Source organism: Pinus tabuliformis, chromosome 3_1 (genome assembly GCF_031772625.1).
Source record: "Pinus tabuliformis cultivar Carrire ecotype Pingquan chromosome 3_1, CPIR1, whole genome shotgun sequence".
Lineage (NCBI taxonomy): Eukaryota > Viridiplantae > Streptophyta > Pinopsida > Pinales > Pinaceae > Pinus > Pinus tabuliformis.
Window position 1 is genome coordinate 167,384,101 of NC_142301.1, and position 22,112 is coordinate 167,406,212.

A 22,112-nucleotide genomic window follows, 5' to 3' on the forward strand; every position below is an offset into this window, starting at 1 on the left:
TTTCAATATTTCTTTTGTGAGAGCTTTTTGGGTTGCTATTTTTTTGTTGCAACTCTTTTATGTTGATGAAATTTGTAAATTTCTATATCTTGCTTCTCCATATATTCTCATTTGCATTGAACTGCAACATCTTGTCAAACTAATACTCAATTCTTTGCTCGTAAGTCATTTTCTTTCTCTAATATTTGTAGTCATTTTTTGAGGTATTTTGTCTTTTCAAACTGCTTTTTAATTTAGATTCCAATATATGCACTTCACACGAGTTATTTACTAAAAAATATTGTTCCTTTCAAAGTTTCTAATTCTTCATCACATTGTTGTAGTGATTGGTGTGGCCATGAAAATGATGTGTGGGAATTTGGAATACTTATTCAATCACTTTTGTTCCTTAATGTTTTGAGCTCCTCATTCAGCAACTTCAAATTTGAGTTCCTTTTGTTTGTAAGAGTGTCAATTTTTTCCTTGGTCCCTTCAATTTTAGCTTCTACATTATCCATTTTTCCAATTACAAATGAATTGGGAGGCTCTCTAGTGCCCAAGGTCTTCCTTGAATTATTTGTGTGCCATGGAGAGCCAGTTTATTTGCACAAGCCTTCACATTAGGGTTTTTTCATCATCTTGACTTTTTTCTTTTCTCTTGATTTACTACTAAGGATTAATTTTATAACCCTTTGTTGAAATATGTAACTAGGTTCGGTCTTCATAATATTCTATGTACTATTGATTTTATGTATTTGATGTAAAAGAGAAAGAAAATCTATTATTATTATTTTATAGCATGGGTTTCATGCTCAAGGTCAATTTATTTGTAGGTCAAAGCACCCATTGTGTGCTTCTAAGGTTTTGTCATAGAGTCAAGGAGTCAAAAGAGTCATTGTTGTATGTAATAGACCCTATTGGGCATCTTGTATCAAGTCAAAATAATTTATTTGAGTCAAAATTGTGTCAAAAGTCCCTCCAAGACCAAGTCGGCCTACAAGAGAACAAGTCGACCTCATGAAGGGTAATTTGACCTCCTTAGAAGCCTATATATAAGAAGCAGTCGACCTCATGAAGGGTAATTTGACCTCCTTACAGGCCTATATATAAGAAGAAGTCGACCTCATTTGAAGGAGATCATCCAAGAAAGTTCAATCACTAGAAGAAGTCAAAGAGAAAGAAAGAAGAGCAAAGGACAAGAAGCCTGCTGCCTATATATAAGAAGCAATTGACCTCATTTGAAGGAGATCATCCAAGAAAGTTTGATCACTAGAAGAAGTAGAAAAGCAAGAAAGAAGAGCGAAGGACAAGACAAGGACTAGAAGACAACAAAATTTGAAGTTTTTGGGTCAATATCTCTCACACGTGCGAAGAGGAAGCTAGGGTTTTTGCAGCTACATAGGATGAAATTTCAGATCTCCAAGGAAGGTCAAAATTTGTGATCAAAAGACAAGACATCATCTATTTATTCAAGAAAGAAGAAGCAAGCCAAGCGAAGGAGTAAGGAGGCCTAAAATAACCTATCTATCCCACACGTGCGAAGTTGTAATTGCTACAGAAGGGCCGAAAAGGTGCAGACCTACAATAAAGGACGAAATTGTTGTTGGGGGTTGAAGTTGCAGAAAGTTGTTGGGGTCGAAGTTGCTAAAGTTGTTGGAAGGACAAAATTTGTTGCTCATCTACAAGGAAGGTTGACTTGGTCTTGGAGGGGTCTTTGTCTTGGGTCTAAAGGACTTGGAATTCATATTTGAAGATTCTATAAGAAGAGAAGAATTATTGTGGGTTTTCCTCTGTTGGAGAGGTTTTGGCCCTGGCTAGCAGCCTATTTCTTGTGTCTACTTATTCTATTGATCTTCATGTTTTGGTATTTTTTCTATGATAAGAACACAATAATAATCAAGTGAAGAAGAAGCAAATTATAAATTCTACAAGTTGAAGTTAAAGAACATCACAAGCAGTTATCAAAGTAAGAGAAATCTCATTTAATCTAGTTGCTCCAGATTTCTCAACATCGTATCAAAGCTAAGGTGAGAAGGAAAGGCAACTTGAAGATCACCCAATTGAAAAATGATACATAAGGGCCAAATATAAGAGGAAGAGCATCAAGGAAGAATTAGCCATCACTTCACAAAGACTCTATCATCTTGAAAGAAATGTTAGAGAATCTAGGGCAAAGTAGTGTTGTGATGATTCTCTGAGACTTGATAACAATTTGTGAAGCCTTTTTACTTTTTCTAGTTAGCTTATACTTTTGCTTCTTCTTATTAGTGCATGTGTGTTTGCTTCATCAAACTGCTACCATGTCAGGGACAAACCCTCTCCAGTCTTGAGAGGAAACCCCTTTGTAAGATTTCTCTTATTTAAGCTTCTTATTTGAACAACTGTCAAACCCTAGACCCTTGACTAGGATCTCCTAAAAGCATAAGTCAAATCCTTCCTCTTTCAACACTGTCACTTCTGGCACTTCTTCTGGCACTTTGTCTTCCAATTAGAGCCTTTTTCACCTTAGAGAGATGGGCTCCTTCACTAGGCTTGTGAGCCTTTGGAGGCTTGATCTCTTACCCAAACAAAAAGGAATGTCTGCTTTCATACCCTTGTTGCACTTTGCACGTATGACTGTTAGCCTTAGAAACAGTCCTTCATACTTCAACTTTCTGCTTCCTTACTTTGCTTGAGAGTTCTTCTTCTTTGATAAAGTAGGAGGCCTTTGTAGGCCTAATTACTAGCCCAAACCATCAAGAATATACCCCTGTCACTTCACTGTTGATCTTGCTGCAGACTGTCCCTTATTTCTTCGCACGTGTGGCAGCAAAAACCCTAGAAAACAGCCCTACACCTTCGTTGTCCTTCCTTCTTTCTTCGTTGCCCTAATAGACCCTTCCTCTTGCCTTGTCTTCGTCCTACTTGCCTCCTTCTTACTTGTGGATTTCAGAGCTTGTTGTACGTTATCTTTTGGAGTGGACAACCTCTATAAATAGAGGATTGTCCCTCCAATTAAGCCGACTTGACTGTCCTTAAGGCCGACTTACAGTTTTGCCCTATAATTCAATTTTACCCATCGTTTTGCTACTTGTAGGCTTCGTTGCTGCTAGAAGAGGATTTGACCATGCTTGTAGGTGTTCCCATGAACTTGGATGATGACTTACATGATGTAACATGCCCTCAAAGGGTCTTATCATAATTACATTATGACTTTGACTCTCTGGAAGCACTTCAAAATATGCTTGACCTATTTTAATGAGCAAGAAACTCATTGACAAATAATATAAAAATAATTTCTCTTTTCTTGAATAAGTACAAATATCAAAATTACATTTATGAAGAACTAGCCTAGTTACATTTCCTTCAACACTCCCTCTTAACTAGGGAGGTATTCATACAACATTACAAGGTGTTTGGCAATTTTCAATCTTGAAGAATTCACATAAGAGAAATCGGATTAGCAATCCATCTGTTATAGCATCATATTCATCAACATTGTCATATTGCAAGGCCTTGATTAACAGCTCCATCTCTTCACAAGACCATGAGCTACAATGTTGGCGAGACCAATGATTTATAGACACATCCATCATTGTCTCTCAAGGTACATACACACCCAGGTGTTCTCGAGTATGACCTTCTAGAACTATTCTTATCTTGGGTTCCCAACCCTCAAAGAATATCTGTCCTCCTGCCTACTCTTGTCTTGGATGCCCTACACATCCTCAAAGAGTATCGGATGCCAGATGATTACCAAATCTTCCCATTCTTTCTTCCCAAGTGAAGACAAGAATTTTGTGTCTATCTTGTGTCTACATTTCTATTCGTGGCCTTCATCTAGACTTACGGCTGTTAGTCCTGGTCTAGTGCATGACACATGAAATGGAAAACACAATTGTCACTCCTTTGTAATCAGGGGTGATCAAAAACTCCCTCTTGATCAGGGAGCTGTCAGAGATCCCTCTTAACTGGGGACTCTTTCCTTCATCAGCAACTTCTTCTTCGTGGGTCCTTCAGTTTGCTTGATCTTCTTCCTTTCTTGATGTCATGAAGTCTTTGTTCATGCTTCTTCTCAGTAGGGCACCATCCATCGATCACTTTCCTTCTTGGTTTTTCATGTCATTGCTTCGTGGAAAGTGACTATCAGGTTCTTCTTCTCATCTTTAGCTACTACTTTGTCATCTTATCCATGCTTTGGAATGCTCTCCTCATGGATGCTTCATCGTACTTGACAGGTTATATTCTTTGACCCAGTAGCCCATCATGACTTTATCCTGATGTTGCTTCAACATTGCTTTTCCTTTTGTTGGATGGCTTCTTCATCACGACATCTTCATAGAGTAGAATCAATTATCTACACCTTTTATATTTCCAAGGCCTTCATAGGTGTCAAGGGTCCTTTCTTCCACTATTAGAGTTGTCCTGCTTTCTTTCAGGAGATATCTTTCAAGGCATTTTGTCAGATAGTGATTCTTGGTGATCATGGTGTTCTTCGCATGCTTGATCTCTTTCTTCATTTGCTTCTTCTCAGATAGATAGGTCAACCATCTAATGCTTCTTGTGGAAGCATTCCTTCATTGCTTGCTTTCTGGACTTGTCAGCATTTCTTCTTGCTTCTTAGTTAGCAATCTTATGCTCCTTATGTGAGCATGTTCTTTTGTTGGCCTTCATTGCATTGTGGTACATGCCTTCGAGCATGTTCTTGGTGAAAGAGATTCTTTCATGCTTGATCATGTTATAGAACTATACCCATGACTTAATAATATACAACTGAAAACATGACTTAAACTTTGATGCATACATACCTCATCTTGATCCTCCTTGATCATCCTTTGGTGTGGCCCTTCTTGCTTCATCTTAGCCTGCCTGCATATCATCCCTTTTCTTGAATCCATGAATGGGATTCCCAATGAGACATTTGCCTTGGTTCACGAATCTTCTTTTGAAGATTCCATCATAGCATCTTAAAGATCCTTGCCTTGCAAATGTTTCCTTCCTTTGATGATTTAGGTCTTCTAAGATTCTTAGTATGATCAACTTTACTTTCATCATGTATGAGGTCCTATACAAGGTATTCTCCTTCTACATGAATATCTTGAGCTATAATTGTCATGCTCCTATTCTAGAAGATATTTCTACTTATGCATTTTTGTTCTTATCATAAATGCGACATCTACATGAGTGTCTAGAACTCTATGTACATTATGCTGCTAGATTCTAGAGGGTGATTCTAGCCATGCAATTTAGTTTATTCCTACATGCTCCTATTCTACTCAAAACTTTGAAAGAAGTCTAGAAGAAACGATTTTGGCCTAGTCGTAGTAGAGATTCGGAGGATCTTCCTTCTTTTGCTTCTTTCCTTCTTTCATGTCTTGAGTTATGTGAGCTTCTTACTTCTTCCTTTTGTTATTGTTGTCCTTCTTAAGCTTAGGGCAATTCCTTTTGTAGTGTCCATATTCTTGGCATCCAAAACATTGGATCTTGGACATGTCTTTGTTGTTTGTTCTTCGTGGACCAAACTTGCCAAATTTACCCTTTCTTTTGGCCATGGTAGCAAATGCTTGCTCCTTTGATCCCACATCTTCTTTTGCCTTAAGTATGGTTTCCTCTGTTCTGCATAGAGACCACATTTCACTGAGAGTGGTTGCTTCCTTCTTGGCATATATGCTTGATGTGAAGTTTCCCCACTCCTCAGGTAGAGCATTGAGTACAATAGTTGAAAATTTCTCTGTCAAACATGACTTCCCCAAGCTCTTGAAGTTGATCTCTCATTTTAGAGATTTTCATGAAGTAGGGAGCTATTCCTTCCTTTGTTATCTTCATCTTGTATAATTCATTCCTCAGAGATATTACTTCTCCGGTTGTGGATACTGAGAATAGCTCTACTAGTTTATCATAAAAAAAATGATGTCTCAAACTTGGAGACATAAGGAATGAAAGAGTCCTTGATTGATTCTATCAAAATCCTTTGAGCTCTTGTCTCATCCTTATTGTACTTGGCTAAGGCTTGAGTCTGTTCCTTAGTAGGGATAGTGATATTCCCTTTGACATGCTCTAGGAGTTCATTCTCCTTGAGAAGTAGATCAGTCCTCTTCTTCCATGCAAGAAAGTTATTGGTTCCTACCAATTTATTGCTTTCCTTGCAAAAAGACATTGATTTATATTCAGAAGGGGGCATGTACTTACATGATAGATTTTAAGATTTGATGGATTTTTTTCCTCCTTGAAAGCTCAATGGCTTGTCTTCCCTGGATCTTGATGCCATTCAAGCTGCATTCTTCAAGTGGACTTGCTTGGTGTTGAAGTTTGCTTGAATTCGATCTGCTCTTCTTTGTAGGTGCATTTATATAAGGCTCTTCTTCTAGCTTTGTAGCCCTCCTTGATGAGATGATGGATTGTAGACTTCTAAGTTTGATGCTTCAACTTTGTAGGTACTTGAGTGCTCTTGAGTTGGCCTTTCCGTGATGTGTCACCTATGCTCTGAAACCATGTTAGAGAATCTAGGGCAAAGTAGTGTTGTGATGATTCTCCGAGACTTGATAACAATTTGTTAAGTCTTTTTACTTTTTCTAGTTAGCTTATACTTTTTCTTATTATTAGTGCATATGTGTGTGCTTCATCAAGTGACAAGAAACACTTATGTTGGATGTTATAACCAACACTTTGATCACAGCAGTCTCTACGCTCCATCACTTCCTCAATGTCTCCTCACCATGGATCTAATACCATGTCAGTTTCTACACACACATGAGCTATGCATAGATATAGACAGGTATGCACAGGTATAGACAGGTATGCACATGAGCTAAGAGAAAATATATTGATTCATTATTGATTGATGCAAAATCTCACCAGAAAGTTGGAGAGAGAGTAGTTATGTAATGCCAGAATACCTAATATTTAAATGACTACATTTATTAACTAATGACTACGTTACTTTATTATAACGTTTGTAAGTAAGCCTCTATTAAATGTCTAAAGTGTGACTAAGCCCTTATTTGACAATTATATCTAACAGTCGGGCAGGAAGAAGGCTATTATGTGGTTTATGATCTAGGCCAGATGCAAGACCTGGGCAATTGTGACTGCATAGATACCACTCACCTGTGGCTTCTCAGCCAACTGCAGCTTATACATCTTCTGTGCTACATTGTGATAGGGTGGCAGACACCACCTTTTGCAAAGCCAATAAAAAGATTCTTTTTTGCCAGAGTAAATACATATGATGCTGCAGATAGAAAATAGACTAAGGATGATGCAAGGAAAAGTATGGTTAAAAACTTAAAGGATTAAAGGAAGTACCGACCCAACTTGTCCACCCATCAAATGAGCCAGCTAGGAGCACTTCAGTGGCAGAATTGGGCCACACAATACGAACAGCTCGCATAAGGCGTAGAACTTTTTGTGCCTCCTCCAGTTTTCTTTGTTTTTCTTCTATTGCCTTGCGAACCTCTCTATCAAGAATGTAAGCATCGTCATTTTATGTTTGTGATAGAAAACCCCAACAGAAATAATATGGAGTTCACGCATAGAAAAAGGTAAACATACAGAATTTCCATGGCCATCTTTCCTTCCATTGCAGCTAACTTGGCATGGGTGGAGCGAAGCTTAGCTCTCATCTTCATGATTTCAGTTTCTCGGAACTCTAGAGCATCTGAAGCTTTCTCGAACTCTTCTAATAAGCTCTGTTCATCCTGCTACAGCACAAGCAGGCATTAATGAATAATAGCTACAGATATCTGCATATATCACGGATCAGTGATGCTGATGCACAGTCCGTAAATGAAAATGACTTCAGCACCACCAAAATCTAACAACACGCAATATAATTATGTTAAATAGCCAGATTATATTGTGGATGTAGCAATTACATCGTTGCTGAGGAAACAAGACGACCAAAAAAATAAATGCATTTAGAGGAAACTTTTATATCTTTATTCAGAGAGAATATAAACATATTTCCAAGCTTTCCAAAATGCCTGATTAGTGATTACTATTGGAAATACTGAGGGGAAGCAGGGGGGGCGTGAATGTCCAACAAGAAAATAAATTTATTAATGAAATTGATGAGGACTCCAATCCTCTTACAAACAATTAGGCTCCAACTTGTACAATAAAATTCTAACTCCTTCAAGGCTCCAACCCTGAATGAGGACTCCAATTCTCAAATATCAATCCAGGTTCCAACCTGATCTCAACGAGGTTCCAACCTCTTATGAGGACTCCAATCCTCAAAAATCAATCCAGGCTCCAACCTGGTTTCTTACAAGGCTCCAACCTTGTATGAGGACTCCAATCCTCTAGGGCTCCAACCCTCTCAATTTACTTCAATCCTTCAAGGTGGCTTCAATACTGCTTCAAGACTTCCAAAAGCTTCTTTAACAAGTCTAGAAAGAGGTCTCCAACAACGCTTCAAGGATGTCTCCAATATAGCTCCAACAATGCTTCACATACTGCTCCAAAATCTATTTCAACAAATCTCTCCAAAGGGCTGCTCCATGATCTCTAACAGCTGCTCAAATGTTTTTGATCCAGGGTCATTCCAAAATACTTCAAAGGTTATTAAAGGTAACTACAAGGTCTACCTCAAGGCTTGTCTCAATCCATAGACTTCTTCATAATTTGCTTCAGGAGCTACTTCAAAGTGTGCTTTAATGAAAGCTTCGTCACTCCTCAAAGCCTGCTCAAACGATTCTCCAAGTCTCCTACAATAAAGCTGAGAAAATTCTTTAGATAAACCTCTCTAATGTCAGCTCAAGGAGTGCTACAATGTCTGTTCAAATTTGCTTCAAGAAGCTGCTCCAAGAGGTCTTCAATAATTCTCCAAAGCAGCTCAAAGGATCTCCAAACTCAGCTCAAAAACAATTCTAAACTCTTCTTCAAAATATGCAAAAGGACTACTTTGATGGTCTTCAAAACTGATGTCAAGGAGTGTGACAAGCCTATCCACAAGAACCCGGGTACACCACTGAAAATATCCTTCAGAAAGACGAGTTCTGGACTGAGCCCTGTACCTTATTATAGTCCAAGGAAAGAGACCAAAATACAGTCTTGAAATTTCCTCAGGCCCGAATCCTTCTACAGGTCCGAAACTTGTTTTTACAGAGGCCGAAGTCTGTACCAGATGTGCTCTAGTTTCAGGGCCGTACCTGATCCAAAAAGGCCTGATGTCTGCTCCCACGAGGGGCCAAGACCTGCTCCCAAATGAATCCCAAGAAGCCATGAAAATCACAGAGAAAACCTTAAACCAAAAATCCTGAAAAGATCCACATCTTGCTCTCTTGATCAGCTCTGAGGTTCACGAGTTATGAACCATTTTTTCTTCTACCTCAGGTTTGTATATCTTCTCTTTTCCTTCGCTGAATTGGATTGCCAAATGGGAAGACGAGCTTCTAATTTATAGTGTTCAAACCTTACCTGAATCGTCGTTTCTTTTGGGAGGAGGGAGCCGACTTGTGGCTTTCGAAGTTTACCTGTCAATTGAAGCCGACTAGAATAATTGTAGGATCCTATTTAAATTGAAAATTCCAACAGATGGGTATCGAAATCTCAACGTGGAGCTCCAGCAACTGTGATGCCAATGATGAACAGGTCTGATGTGATGTCAAGTAAGCAGGAAATAAGTTTTTCCAACCATGAGCGTTCCCATCACTTAGCAATCCATGCCTCTCAAAGTAGTTGATAACGCCTGTTTAGTCCTGCATTGCCAGTTGGCTGGTTTGTATGTCCTCTAGACTTTTCATTACTTTGCAACTGGATTTTCTGGGGTGCAAATCCATCCATAGTTTCGTCTAACAAGGACGGGAGGGAGAACTTTAGTTCATCAAGTTCATCATTACTAGTGTACCCTTTCCTCAGTACATTTGATGCACTTCTTCCAAGTTGGATATGGCTGCTTACATCTCCAATCTTCTCTATAACAGATGCTGCAGGAGGTGGAGAGTATCGAATGGAAGGAGCAGACAACAGAGAACTGTAGGTTGAATCTTCCTCGCCCTGCAAACACTGCTCCAAGGGCATCAACGAAACCACTGATAACACAGCTCCATGATTTCTCAGATGTTGAACAGCCTAAACATGTTGACTTATAGGGTTGCTGCTCAACATCTACAGACTGGGCATGATAAATCCATCCATTTTGAAACACACGAAGAGTGGGCAGAATGATTACAAACAGTGATGGGAATCCTACTAATATGTTGATCAAACCTCTCAAGGCAAAACAGGCATATAGGGAATTCTTCATCTTTGTCAATGGCCCATTCACCCTTTGACATCAATGACAATTCTTCCTAACAATTACATCCCTAAGAATAGTAAGAAACATGGGTGTAATATACAGCGATAGATTCTATATAAAGTTTTATCTAGGAAGGTAACAAACTAAAGATGGGGCTAAGAAATGCTGCCTGTTATTCCTCATTCTCAACATAAGGATGCTCTTAGTGAATGCCAACACTACCCCTCATATATATGAATCAATTTGGAGTGTTTGCCTGTGATATACTCATGCTTTGTAATGCCACCTTGCTTGTGATGCAAGTCCTTCTGGATTTGCAACCATACTGGAAATACAGGGGTTGAATGTACATTCCCAATTCAAGGCCCTTTTACCCCTTTCCTGGGAAACTATTTTTGCATACTATTATTGATTCTCAGCCGCCATCATTTGTTCCTTCACAAGATCAAAGAAATCGGATTTAAAAATGGAGATTCCAAGAGTCATGTTGCAGATTGAACATTGCTGGTGGGCCAGCTCATTCATTTTCTGGATGGTCTACAGCCTGCAAAACTTCGCTGGCAATGGGACGCACTTGGGTTGCTTTTAAATCATTTGTTCCTTCACAAGATCAAAGAAATCGGATTTAAAAATGGAGATTTCAAGAGTCATGTTGCAGATTGAACATTGTTGGTGGGCCAGCTCATGCATGTTCTGGATAGTCTACAGCCTGCAAAACTTCACTGGCAATGGGATGCACTTGGGTTGCTTTTAAATTAACAACTTCTCATCACTTCTTGTTATACTCAAATTCCTGTAATATATAACATATATTGATTGATAAGAAAATGATGATGTTATAATGAGCCTCGTGATGGTCTACTTATAGCACTGACTGGTCATGAGGCAAAGGGGTAAGTGCCCTTTGACTTTTCATTACTTATTAACTTATTATTTTATTATATTTTATTATTATTTGTATGTTTATAACATTGCCGTCCTCTTAAGGACTACTTTATCCTCAAAGAATAGTAAATAGGATTTTCTCTAGTTGAGCATGTTTCTTTCATGGAATGAAGTTTATCTATTTTTATGGATTTGACTTCATTTGCACTTTGAGTGTTGGTAAGGTTCCTATTTATTGTTTGCATCTTCTTCAGAGTGGAAGATTCAACACCAGATAATTTATAGTGTTGACCTTGCCAATAAAACTCCATGAACTGTTATTCAAGGTTTGTGGTATAATTTCCCAACTGCATCAACCATTCTGCACCTAGCACTATATCTATCTCTTCCACTGATAGAGGGTAGAGTTATATTTGTAGTTCCAGTTCTTGTAATTGAATTGAAACTTTATGACATTTTCCTACTTCTTCGACCTTTTGTCAAGTGAGGTCCTTGATGCAGTACACAAAAAGGTTTAGTTGTTTAGTAACAACGTCTATACAGTTATGAGTTTTGCCAGTCTACAAGCAATGTGACCTTTCCATATTTTATAACTCCTTCAAACTTTAGGGTCTTAGGTTGTGGTTTTCCTATCATGGTTGTCAGTGGAACTATAGTTTTGTTTTCTTTTTTCCTTGGAGATTGGATTTTCTCCTTTCTGAGGTGTGGTGGAATGTATTTTGCAATCGGTGGTCTTTTGGAGTAAATATATTTCTTTGAAGTTTGGTACCTTCATTCCTATTTTGCTGGCCACGTGAGATTGAAGCTAGTGATACTTTTTGTACTGTTTCGTCATGGTCTGAATCTGCATAGTATGTTATAGTGATTTCAGCATTTGGCTTCTGTACTTGTACTTACATTCCATCCACTATTTTATAATGGCGTAACATCTATTTCATGGTATCCATTTTTTTCCACACTTATGACAATTGTTTTCCTTCATTTTCCTTCTCTCTGATTCACTACTAGATGTGTCTGAGTCCTTCTCGACTTCGTAAGTTTATAATTTCTTATCGTAGCATCTATGCCCCGATGACTATTTGTCACCACAATATCTACATTTGTCTATCCCTTTCTTATCTGGGTCCTGATGTCAGTCTTCATCTTCCTTGGTGAATGATTGCCTATTGAACTTGATTTTTGGTCAATTAGTTTTGCCGCATGTCTAGAATCCTCAACAACTCTAGGCTTCCATAGTTTTATTTCACTAGGGATGTAATCCTTCAACCCACAAATATATTTTTTAGCAATTTCTCATCTGTGAATCCATTTTGTCTAGTTTCCAGAACTTCCCATTCGTAGGTATAATCATTCACGCTTCATTTTTGTTTAAGATTTACAAATTTGTCATACAGGTCATTATCTTCTTCATCATGGAACCTTTTTAATAAGGCAGTCATGAGAATTTGCCAATGTAAGGAATGAGCATCACATTTTCTGGTCCACCATAGAAACCAATCACACGCTTCCCCTTATAAGTAGTTAGAACTTTGAAACTGTCATTATTTTCTCTTTTTCACCTAGCTAGGGGATTGATTGAAAGATACCTTCCATTTTGTTGATCCGAATGACTTCTCCTATACAGTCCTTACCATCATATTTCGATAATTCTTTTTAATTTTCTGATAGTCTCTATATGGAAATATTGTGTAATACCTGTTGCCTCAAATCTCGCAGGCCTTGTGAGAGGCCTCAAAAGGTGAAGGCCAAACCTTGTTGCAACAATGAGGTAGATTGCCACTGTCACCTCAGCAATCTCCCTCCTGCTCTTTAGTGGGATTGCATCACAAGGGAGGCTTCCCAGTTATCACCTAAGGTTATTCTAGATTTTATCGCTCAAGATGGTGTTGATATGGGCTAAGTGAAGAAGACACTACTTAATGGACAAAGGCACAATTCTTCTTGTAAAGGAGTAGCATATCATACACCAAGCCTAGAGATAACAAGTATGGCCTAGGGTTTCAAGATATGTAGCAACAAAGGGGTTTCTATGCATACATGCAACAAAGAAAGGGTTCACCAAAAATAAGATCAACAAAGGAATAAGACAAACCTCAAATTAAGCCTTAAGTTGAAGCCCTAGCTAGGGTTAGGATTTTCTAGGGCACAAATTGCCTAGAGAAAGATGATGTCAGCCCTTCCAAGGTAAATTTAACCATGCAAAAAGTTAGATTTTGAGTTAAGGGGATCAACAAGGTTAGATTCAAGTGTTATTACCTCCAATGTTCATCTACAATAACCTTAATTGAATTCGTCCCTAGAAAAATGCCCTAGCAGCTTGCATTGAAAGGCTTAGAAAACAAGAGAGGAGAAATATTAAAGTTTTTGAAGTTTTTTATCAACACCAAGGTTATTAGTGCCAAATCCTACTTGGGTGATGGAGTTCTTAAGGCTAATTCAAGGGATAATGGATAAATTCTTGGAGTAAGGGAGAAAATATCTTGATTTCACTTATACAAACCCTAACTATCTTTTTTGTGAGAGGGGAAATTAAATAGGGGAAGCTCTCTAGGGAGTCCCCTATGGATTTCAAGGAAGAGATATTTATCATGCAATAATCAACCAAGATTTTCCATAAATAATTTGCATTTAGACATGGAATAAAGAAAAATCCTAAGAATAATTAATCACGTGTAAAACAATAAAATATGCAATAGAACTTACAATTCTTCCATGAAATAGCCTTCTTTAAATCCCAAAAAGACGTCTCCAAGACAAAAACCAATCTTCAATAGCAAGAACAACATAATGATCACATCTCCACAAGTAGCGAGCTACACAACGGCTAAGCTCTCCTCTCAAGAAGAGGCCCAAATCAAAGTGTGATGATGAAAAATGACAAGAGAGTGATCCGTTATTTATATGAGGTCTTTCACTCTTAATTATTAGCCTAAAAGCCCTGCCAAGTTTGATTTTGAGTATACATGAAGAAGATGGGTTACAAGCTAACCCAATAGCTTAACATAACAAAAATAAGCCACAAAAGCCCACACATGTGGGTTGAAACTCTCCTCTATCAAGACGTGGTGCCCTTTTTGGGCAATAAATGCTTTGGAAATGCATGGAATGGACAAGATGGATGTCCAATCACCATAATCAACTCTATCCTTGAGGGGAAGCCCTCAAGTCATGCCTCAAAATTCATACATGTGTCAAAATTTTGCTCTAGTTGTGTGTCATCTCCATGGGGGCTAGCAAGATGACGTGGCACACTCTCTCTCAAGCATTGGGGCTCCAAGTGGTAGTACAAACCCTCCCCTATCATCCTGGGGATGACCATCATCATCTGGACTCTAGATCAAATCATGTCGATCAAAGAGTACAAAGGCCAACCCAATGGCATGTTGGGTCTATTGGGTAAAACATCAAGAATCTCCAACACCAAGCAAAGTGAGCTCAGCGTTTCATCATCTAGGGGTGCTCTAAGGTGTCAATCAACTATTGGGACCATCAAAGTGCCCAATGCTTTGTAATAGACGGGAAACGCCACATCCACAAGGTCATCACTACTCTCTGGTTCTATGGTACAACCTGGCCATCATGTCTTCTGCAAGCATGCAGCGTCTTCCGTCAAGGCCTCCGCTACTCTATGAGGGATCTGTTGTTGCATAAACTAGTAGACCTTGTAAATAGGCAAAAGCTAGAGGGCACAACAACACCTGGGACAAAGAACCACTGTCACCACAGCCTAAGTACCCTACTCTTCTCATATTTTCACCGATGGAAGGAGTCCCAATAATGATCACTTATGATAGATATGTATCTATAGTAAGTTTGAAGTTGTTGAAGGAAAGGTAACTAGGCTAGGTCTTCATAAATGTAATTTTGATATTTGTACTTATTCAAGAAAAGAGAAATTAATTTTGTATTATTTGTCAATGAGTTTCTTGCTCAAATTAATTTTGTATTATTTGTCAATGAGTTTCTTGCTCATTGGAAATAGGTCAAGCACATTTTGAAGTACTTCTAAAGAGTCAAAGTCAAAATGTAATTATGATAAGGCCCATTGAGGGCATGTTACATCATGTAAGTCATCATACAAATTCATGGGAACACCTCCAAGCATGGTCAAATCCTCTCTTAGCAGCAACGAAGTCTACAAGCAGCAAAACGATGGGTAAAATTGAATTATAGAGCAAAACTGTAAGTCGGCCTTAAGGACAATCAAGTCAGCTTAATTGGAGGGATAATCCTCTATTTATAGAGGCCTTCCACAACTCATTCAACGTGGAATATAAGCTCTAAAATCCGCAAGCAAAAGGGATACAAGAAAGCCGAGATAAGAAATCTAAGACCAGCAAGACAAGGACAAAAACAGCAAAGGTGCAGGGTTGTTTCTAGGGCATCAACAGCCACACGTGCGAGGAAGAAAGGACCTGTCTGCGGCCAAGTACAACAGGAAATCATAATAGCAAATATCTCTAATTTGGGCTAATACACAAGGTCTAGTAGGCCTCCCCACCCAACAAAGAAGGAAGGAGGAGAAAGCGAAGAAAGGAGGGTTGTTCTAGGGTTTCCGTCCACATGTGCGAAGATTCCAAAAGTATATTGTTGCAGATTTGACAGCAAATCAGGCAGCATATTAAGAGACCTCATTTAGATGTATAACAAGGTCTACAAGGTCTCCAAGAAAAGCAAAGAAGGTCCTCCTTATAGCGAAGCAGAGACACCCTAAGATTCTAGGGTTTCCTAACTTAGACAAGTAGCAGAAAAGGACGAAGTACTAAGGCGCAGAAGTGTCGGAAGACAGAGGTCCATGTGTTAGAAGTGACAGTGCAGAAAGAGTAAGGATTTGACTTATGCTTGGAGGATATCCTAGTCAAGGGTCTAGGGTTTGGCAGTTGTTCAAATAAGAAGCTTCAATAAGAGATATCTTACAAAGGGTTTCCCTCTCAAGAGGGAGAGGGTTTGTCCCTGGCAGAGAGCCAAACTTGTGTTTTCATTATTTCTTTTTGGTAGAAATTTGATGAAACACACACACTAATAAGAAGAAGAAGATAAATTGTAAAAGTACATCACAAATTGTTATCAAGCAACAGAGAATCACTTTACACTACTTTGCCCTAGATTCTTTAACATGGTATCACAGCTAAGGTGACACATCAAGGAAAGGGCAACTCAAGAACACTCATCAAGAAGAAACATTTACAAAGTTGAAGCATCAAGCCTAGAAGTCCCAATCACTTCAAGGACAAGAAGGGTCTAAAATCCATCATTCACCAAGGAGGTCTACAAACCTAGAAGAAGAGCCTCACATAAAGACACCTACAAAGAAGAGCAGATTGAAGCAGGACCTACATCAAGCTACAAGTCTTCACGCAAACCTCATCACCAAGCAAGTCCACTTGTAGAAGGCAACTTGAAGAACATCAAGATCCAGGGAAGACAAGCCATCAAGCTTTCAAGGAAGAGGCAAATCCATTACATCCCAAAATCTATCAAGTAAGTACATGTCTCCTTCTGAATATATTTCAATGTCTTTTTGCAAGGAAAGCAATAAATTGGTAGGTACCAATAACTTTCTTGCATGGAAGAAGAGGATTGATCTACTACTCAAGGAGAATGAACTCCTAGAGCATGTCAAAGGAAATGTCACTATCCCTGCTAAGGAACAGACTCAAGCCTTAGCCAAGTACAATAAGGATGAGACAAGAGCTCAAAGGATTCTATTAGAATCAATCAAAGACTCCCTCATTCCCAATGTCTCCAAGTTTGGGACATCAAAAGAAATTTATGATAATCTAGTAGAGCTATTCTCGGTATCCAAAACCGGAGAAGTAACTAGGTTGCACGAAACAGGGAAACGGGTACGAGTTTCTGAAACGGGAACCAATACGAAACATGACCTCCCCAATTTTGGAAACAGGGAAACGCGAATATATATATATATATATATATATTAAGACAGTTAAGAAATATGTGCAATCATAAAGCATATATGATACATTCTAATTTATTACATTATGATAAAATTGTCAATTGTCAATGCATAAACTATAAGTCTCTAAATGTACATCACATTTACTCATGAATGATCACATAATGAAAATAGAAATATCCAAAATCAGCCACGAGAAATTTCTAATTTCTTATCTCATGCTTGATTGGGAGTCTCCTCCTACATAATCGAACGACCTTAGTGCTCTTGATTAAATACAAATTTCATACCCTAGTACCCTACATGCTCTTCATTATTGGGAGTCTCCCCTGCATAGAGGGCTTGGTTCTCTTGATTAAATACAAGTTCCATACCCTAGTACATGATAAAATCCAATGGAAACATTGCAATCCCCCCAATCCTGAAATCCTAAAAAACAGATAAGTATGCTGGATTTTGAGTGAGATCTAATATTCTACTTTCTCCATATGAAATCCAATGAGGGCGAAACCACTCTCAAACATCCCGAGTCATTTCATGGTAATGTTAAAAATTTAAGTAAAAAGATGAAAATGAAAAATAAAGGAGAAGCAACTAGAAGTCACTAAGATAACCTAAAAATAAGTTAGAAAACAAATTTAAATAATAATAATAATAATAAAATTAAAAAATTAAAAATTAAATTAAAAAATTAAAAAAAAAACACACAAGTAAAAAGCTGAAACGTGAGTTGTACGGCCTTGAACGCGTTTCAGGCCATACTAGCCATGTTTCAGTTTCGTGAAACATGGCAGTACGGCCTGAAATGCGTTTCAGGGCCGTACCATACGCGTTTCAGCATTTCGTACCCGTTTCCGTACGGAAACGCCCCCTTGCCCTACGTTTCCTGCAACATAGAGAAGTAATATCTATGAGGAACGAATTGTACAAGATGAAGATAACAAAGGAAGGGATAGCTCCCTACTTCATGAAAATCTCCAAAATGAGAGATCAACTTCAAGAGCTTGGGGAAGTCATGTCTGACAAGGAGATGACAACTGTTGTACTCAATGCTCTACCTGAGAAGTGTGAAAACTTCACATCTAGCATTTATGCCAAGAAGGAAGCAACCACTCTCAGTGACATGTGGTCTCTATGCAGAACAGAGGAAACCAAACTTAAGGCAAAAGAAGATGTGGGATCAAAGGAGCAAGCACTTGCTACCATGGCCAAAAGAAAGGGTAAATTTGGCAAGTTTGGTCCACGAAGAACAAACAACAAAGACATGTCCAAGATCTAATGTTTTGGATGCCAAGAATATGGACACTACAAAAGGGATTGTCTTAAGCTTAAGAAGGACAACAATAATAAAAGGAAGAGGGAAGAAGCTCACATAACTCAAGAGATGAAAGAAGAAGGAAAGAAGCAAAAGAAGGAAGATCCTCCGGATCTCTACTATGACTAGGTCAAACTCTTTACTTCTAGACTTCTTTCAAAGTTTTGAGTAGAATAGGAGCATGTAGGAATAAATTAAATTGCATGGCTAGAAACACCCTCTAGAATCTAGCAAGCATGATGTACATAGAGTTCTAGACACTCATGTAGATGTAGCATTTATGAGAAGAACAAAATGCATGGGTAAAAATATCTTCTAGAATATAGGAGCATGGTAGATATAGCTCAATATACTCATATAGAAAAAGCATACCTAGTATAGAACCTCATCCATGATAAAAGAAAATTTGATCATGATTAAGTATCTTATAAGACCTCCATCATCAAAGGAAAAGAAACATTTGCAAGACAAGGATCTTTAAGATCCTATGATGGAATCTTCAAAAAGAAGTTTCATGGACCAAAGCAGAGGTCTCATTGGAAATCCCATTCACAGGTTTCAAGAAAAGGATGATATGCAGGGAAGCTAAGATGAAGCAAGAAGGGCCACACCAAAGGATGATCAAAGGAGAATCAAGATGAGGTATGTATGCATCAAAGTTTAAATCATGTTATCATTTGTATACTATTGAGTCATGGGTATAGTTCTATAACATGATCAACCATGAAAGAATCTCTTTCACCAAGAACATGCTCAAAGGCATGTACCACAATGCAATGAAGGTCAACAAAAGAATATGCTCACATAAGGAGCATAAGATTGCTAACTAAGAAGCAAGAAGAAATGTTGACAAGTTCAGAAAGCAAGCAACAAAGGAATGCTCTCACAAGAAGCATTAGATGGTTGACCTATCTATCTGAGAAGAAGCAAATGAAGAATGAGATCAAGCATGTAAAGAACACCATGGTCACCGAGAATCACTATCTGATGAAAGGCCTTGAAGATATCTCCCGAAGGAAGGCAGGACAACTTTGATAAAAGATGAAAGGACCCTTGACACCTATGAAGGCCTTGGAGATATAAAAGGTACAGATAATTGACTCTACTCTACAGAGATGTCGTGATGAAGAAACCATCCAACAAAAGAGGCAATGTTGAAGCAATATCAGGATGAAGTCATGATGGGCTACTAGGTCAAAGCATATAACCTAGCAAGTACCATGAAACATCCATGAGGAGGGTATTCTGAAGGATGGACAAGATGACAAAGGAGTAGCCAAGATGACAAGAAAATTTGATAATCACTTTCCATGAAGCAATGACATGACAAACCAAGAAGGAAAGTGATCGATGGATGGTGCCCTACCTAGAAGAAGTTCGATCGAAAACTTCATGACATCAAGAAAGGAAGGAGATCAAGCAACTGAAGGACCCATGAAGAAGAAGTTGATGAAGGAAAAGGTCCACAATTAAGAGGGAGCTCTAACAAGTCCCTGATCAAGAGGGAGTTTTTGAATCACCCTTGATTACAAAGGAGTGACAATTGTGTTTTCCATTTCATGGGTCATGCACTAGACCAGGACTAACAGCCGTAAGTCTAGATGAAGGCCATGAATGGAAATGTAGACACAAGATAGACACAACATTCTTGTCTTCACTTGGGAAGAAATAATGGGAGGACTAGGTAATCATCTAGCATCCGATACTCTTTGAGGATGTGTAGGGCATCCAAGACAAGAGTAGGCAAGAGGACCGATATTCTTTGAGGGTTGGGAACCCAAGATAAGAATAGTCCTAGAAGTTCATACTCGGTGAACACCCAGGTGGGTATGTACCTTGAGAGACAATGATGAAGGCGTCTATAAATCATTGGTCTCGCTAGCATTGTAGCTCATGGTATCGTAAAGATATGGAGTTGTTAGTCAAGGCCTTGCACTATGACAATGCTAATGAATATGATGCTATAACAGATCGATTGCAAATCCAGTTTCGGTGAACCCCCAGGTGGGTATGTACCTTGAGAGACAATGATGAAGGCGTCTATAAATCATTGGTCTCGCTAGCATTGTAGCTCATGGTATCGTAAAGATATGGAGTTGTTAGTCAAGGCCTTGCACTATGACAATGCTAATGAATATGATGCTATAACAGATGGATTTCAAATCCGGTTTCTCTTATGTGAATTCTTCAAGATTGAATATTGCCAAGCACCTTGTAATGTTGTATGAATACCTCCCTAGTTAAGAGGGAGTGTTGAAGGAAATGTAACTAGGCTAGGTCATCATAAATGTAATTTTGATATTTGTACTTATTCAAGAAAAGAGAAATTATTTTTGTATTATTTGTCAATGAGTTTCTTACTCATTGAAAATAGGTCAAGCACATTTTGAAGTGCTTCTAGAGAATCAAAGTCAAAATGTAATTATGATAAGACCCTTTGAGGGCATGTTACATAATATAAGTCATCGTACAAGGTCATGGGAATACCTCTAAGCATGGTCAAATACTCTCCTAGCACCAATGAAGTTTACAAGCAGCAAAAAGATGAATAAAAATTGAATTATGGTACAAACTTTAAGTCCGCCTTAAAGACAGTCAAGTCGGCCTAAAGAGGTGGGATAGACCTCTATTTATAGAGGTTGTCCACTCCTAATTCAACGTGGAATATAATCTCTTTAATCCGCAAGCAAAAGGGAGACAAGAAAGCCGAGATAAGAAGTCTACAAGAGCAGCAAGACAAGGACAAAAACAGCGAAGGTGCAGGGTTGTTTCTAGGGCATCAACAGTCACACGTGCAAGGAATAAAGGACCTGTCTGCGGCTAAGTATAGTAGGAAATCGTAATAGCAAATATCTCTATTTGGGCTAACACACAAGGTCTAGTAGGCCTCCCCACCCAGCGAAGAAGGAAAGAAGAGAAAGAGAAGAAAGGAGGATTGTTCTAGGGTTTCTATCCACATGTATGAATATTCCAGAAGTATATTGTTGCAGATTTGACAGCAACATATTAAGAGACCTCATTTAGATGTATAACAAGGTCTACAAGGTCTCCAAGAAAAGCGAAGAAGGTCCTCCTTATAGCGAAGTAGAGAAACCCTAAGATTCTAGGGTTTCCTAACTTAGACAAGCAGCAAAAAAGGACGAAGTACTAAGGAGTAGAAGTGTCGGAAGACAGAGGTCCACGTGCCGGAAGTGACAGTGCAGAAAGAGGAAGGATTTGACTTATGCTTGGAGGATATCCTAGTCAAGGGTCTAGGGTTTGGCAGTTGTTCAAATAAGAAGCTTCAATAAGAGAAATCTTACAAAGGGTTTCCCTCTCAAGAGTGGAGAGGGTTTGTCCCTGGCAGAGAATCAAACTTTGTGTTCTTGTTATTTCTTTTTGGTAGCAGTTTGATGAAACACACACACTAATAAGAAGAAGAAGATAAATTGTAAAAGTACATCACAAATTGTTATCAAGCAACAGAGAATCACTTCACACTACTTTGCCCTAGATTCTCTAACAGAAGTGAGGGAAGGTGGCTCATTCAATGGAAAGGATAATTAACACTTGGAAGATGTAAACATCCGTAGTAGGACAAGTAATGTATATAAAATTGTTGAGATGATGTGAATGTTACAAATGAGGCATGCTTATATACCTAGGCAGGTGCCTCTTCATGAATGGTCATGTCTTTAAGACATGTTTTTTCATTAATAATGACTAATTAGTTTAACCTTATTATAATTGTTATTTAATACATTCATTTTATTATTTTTATATGAATTATATTCATAACATTGCCTTTCTCTTCA

The 22,112-nt window shown here is 38.4% G+C and overlaps 1 protein-coding gene across 3 annotated transcripts in view; it reads right to left on the reverse strand.

Moving 5' to 3' along the window:
* The window catches only part of LOC149186320 (protein PTST homolog 2, chloroplastic-like), a 148,389-nt gene that overhangs the window by 50,224 nt on the left and 76,053 nt on the right, over nucleotides 1-22,112 (reverse strand). The window contains exons 4-5 of one of the 3 annotated variants that reach the window (XM_089410962.1): nucleotides 7,510-7,655; nucleotides 7,268-7,415 (exon numbers count right to left, since the gene is read on the reverse strand). The exons of 1 other annotated variant lie outside the window; for it this stretch is intronic. In XM_089410962.1, the coding sequence (XP_089267088.1) occupies nucleotides 7,268-7,415; nucleotides 7,510-7,655 (294 nt within the window). Of the gene's footprint in view, nucleotides 1-7,263; nucleotides 7,416-7,509; nucleotides 7,656-22,112 lie in introns of all 3 variants that reach the window. One more of the 3 variants, XM_089410963.1, reaches the window with a different exon arrangement.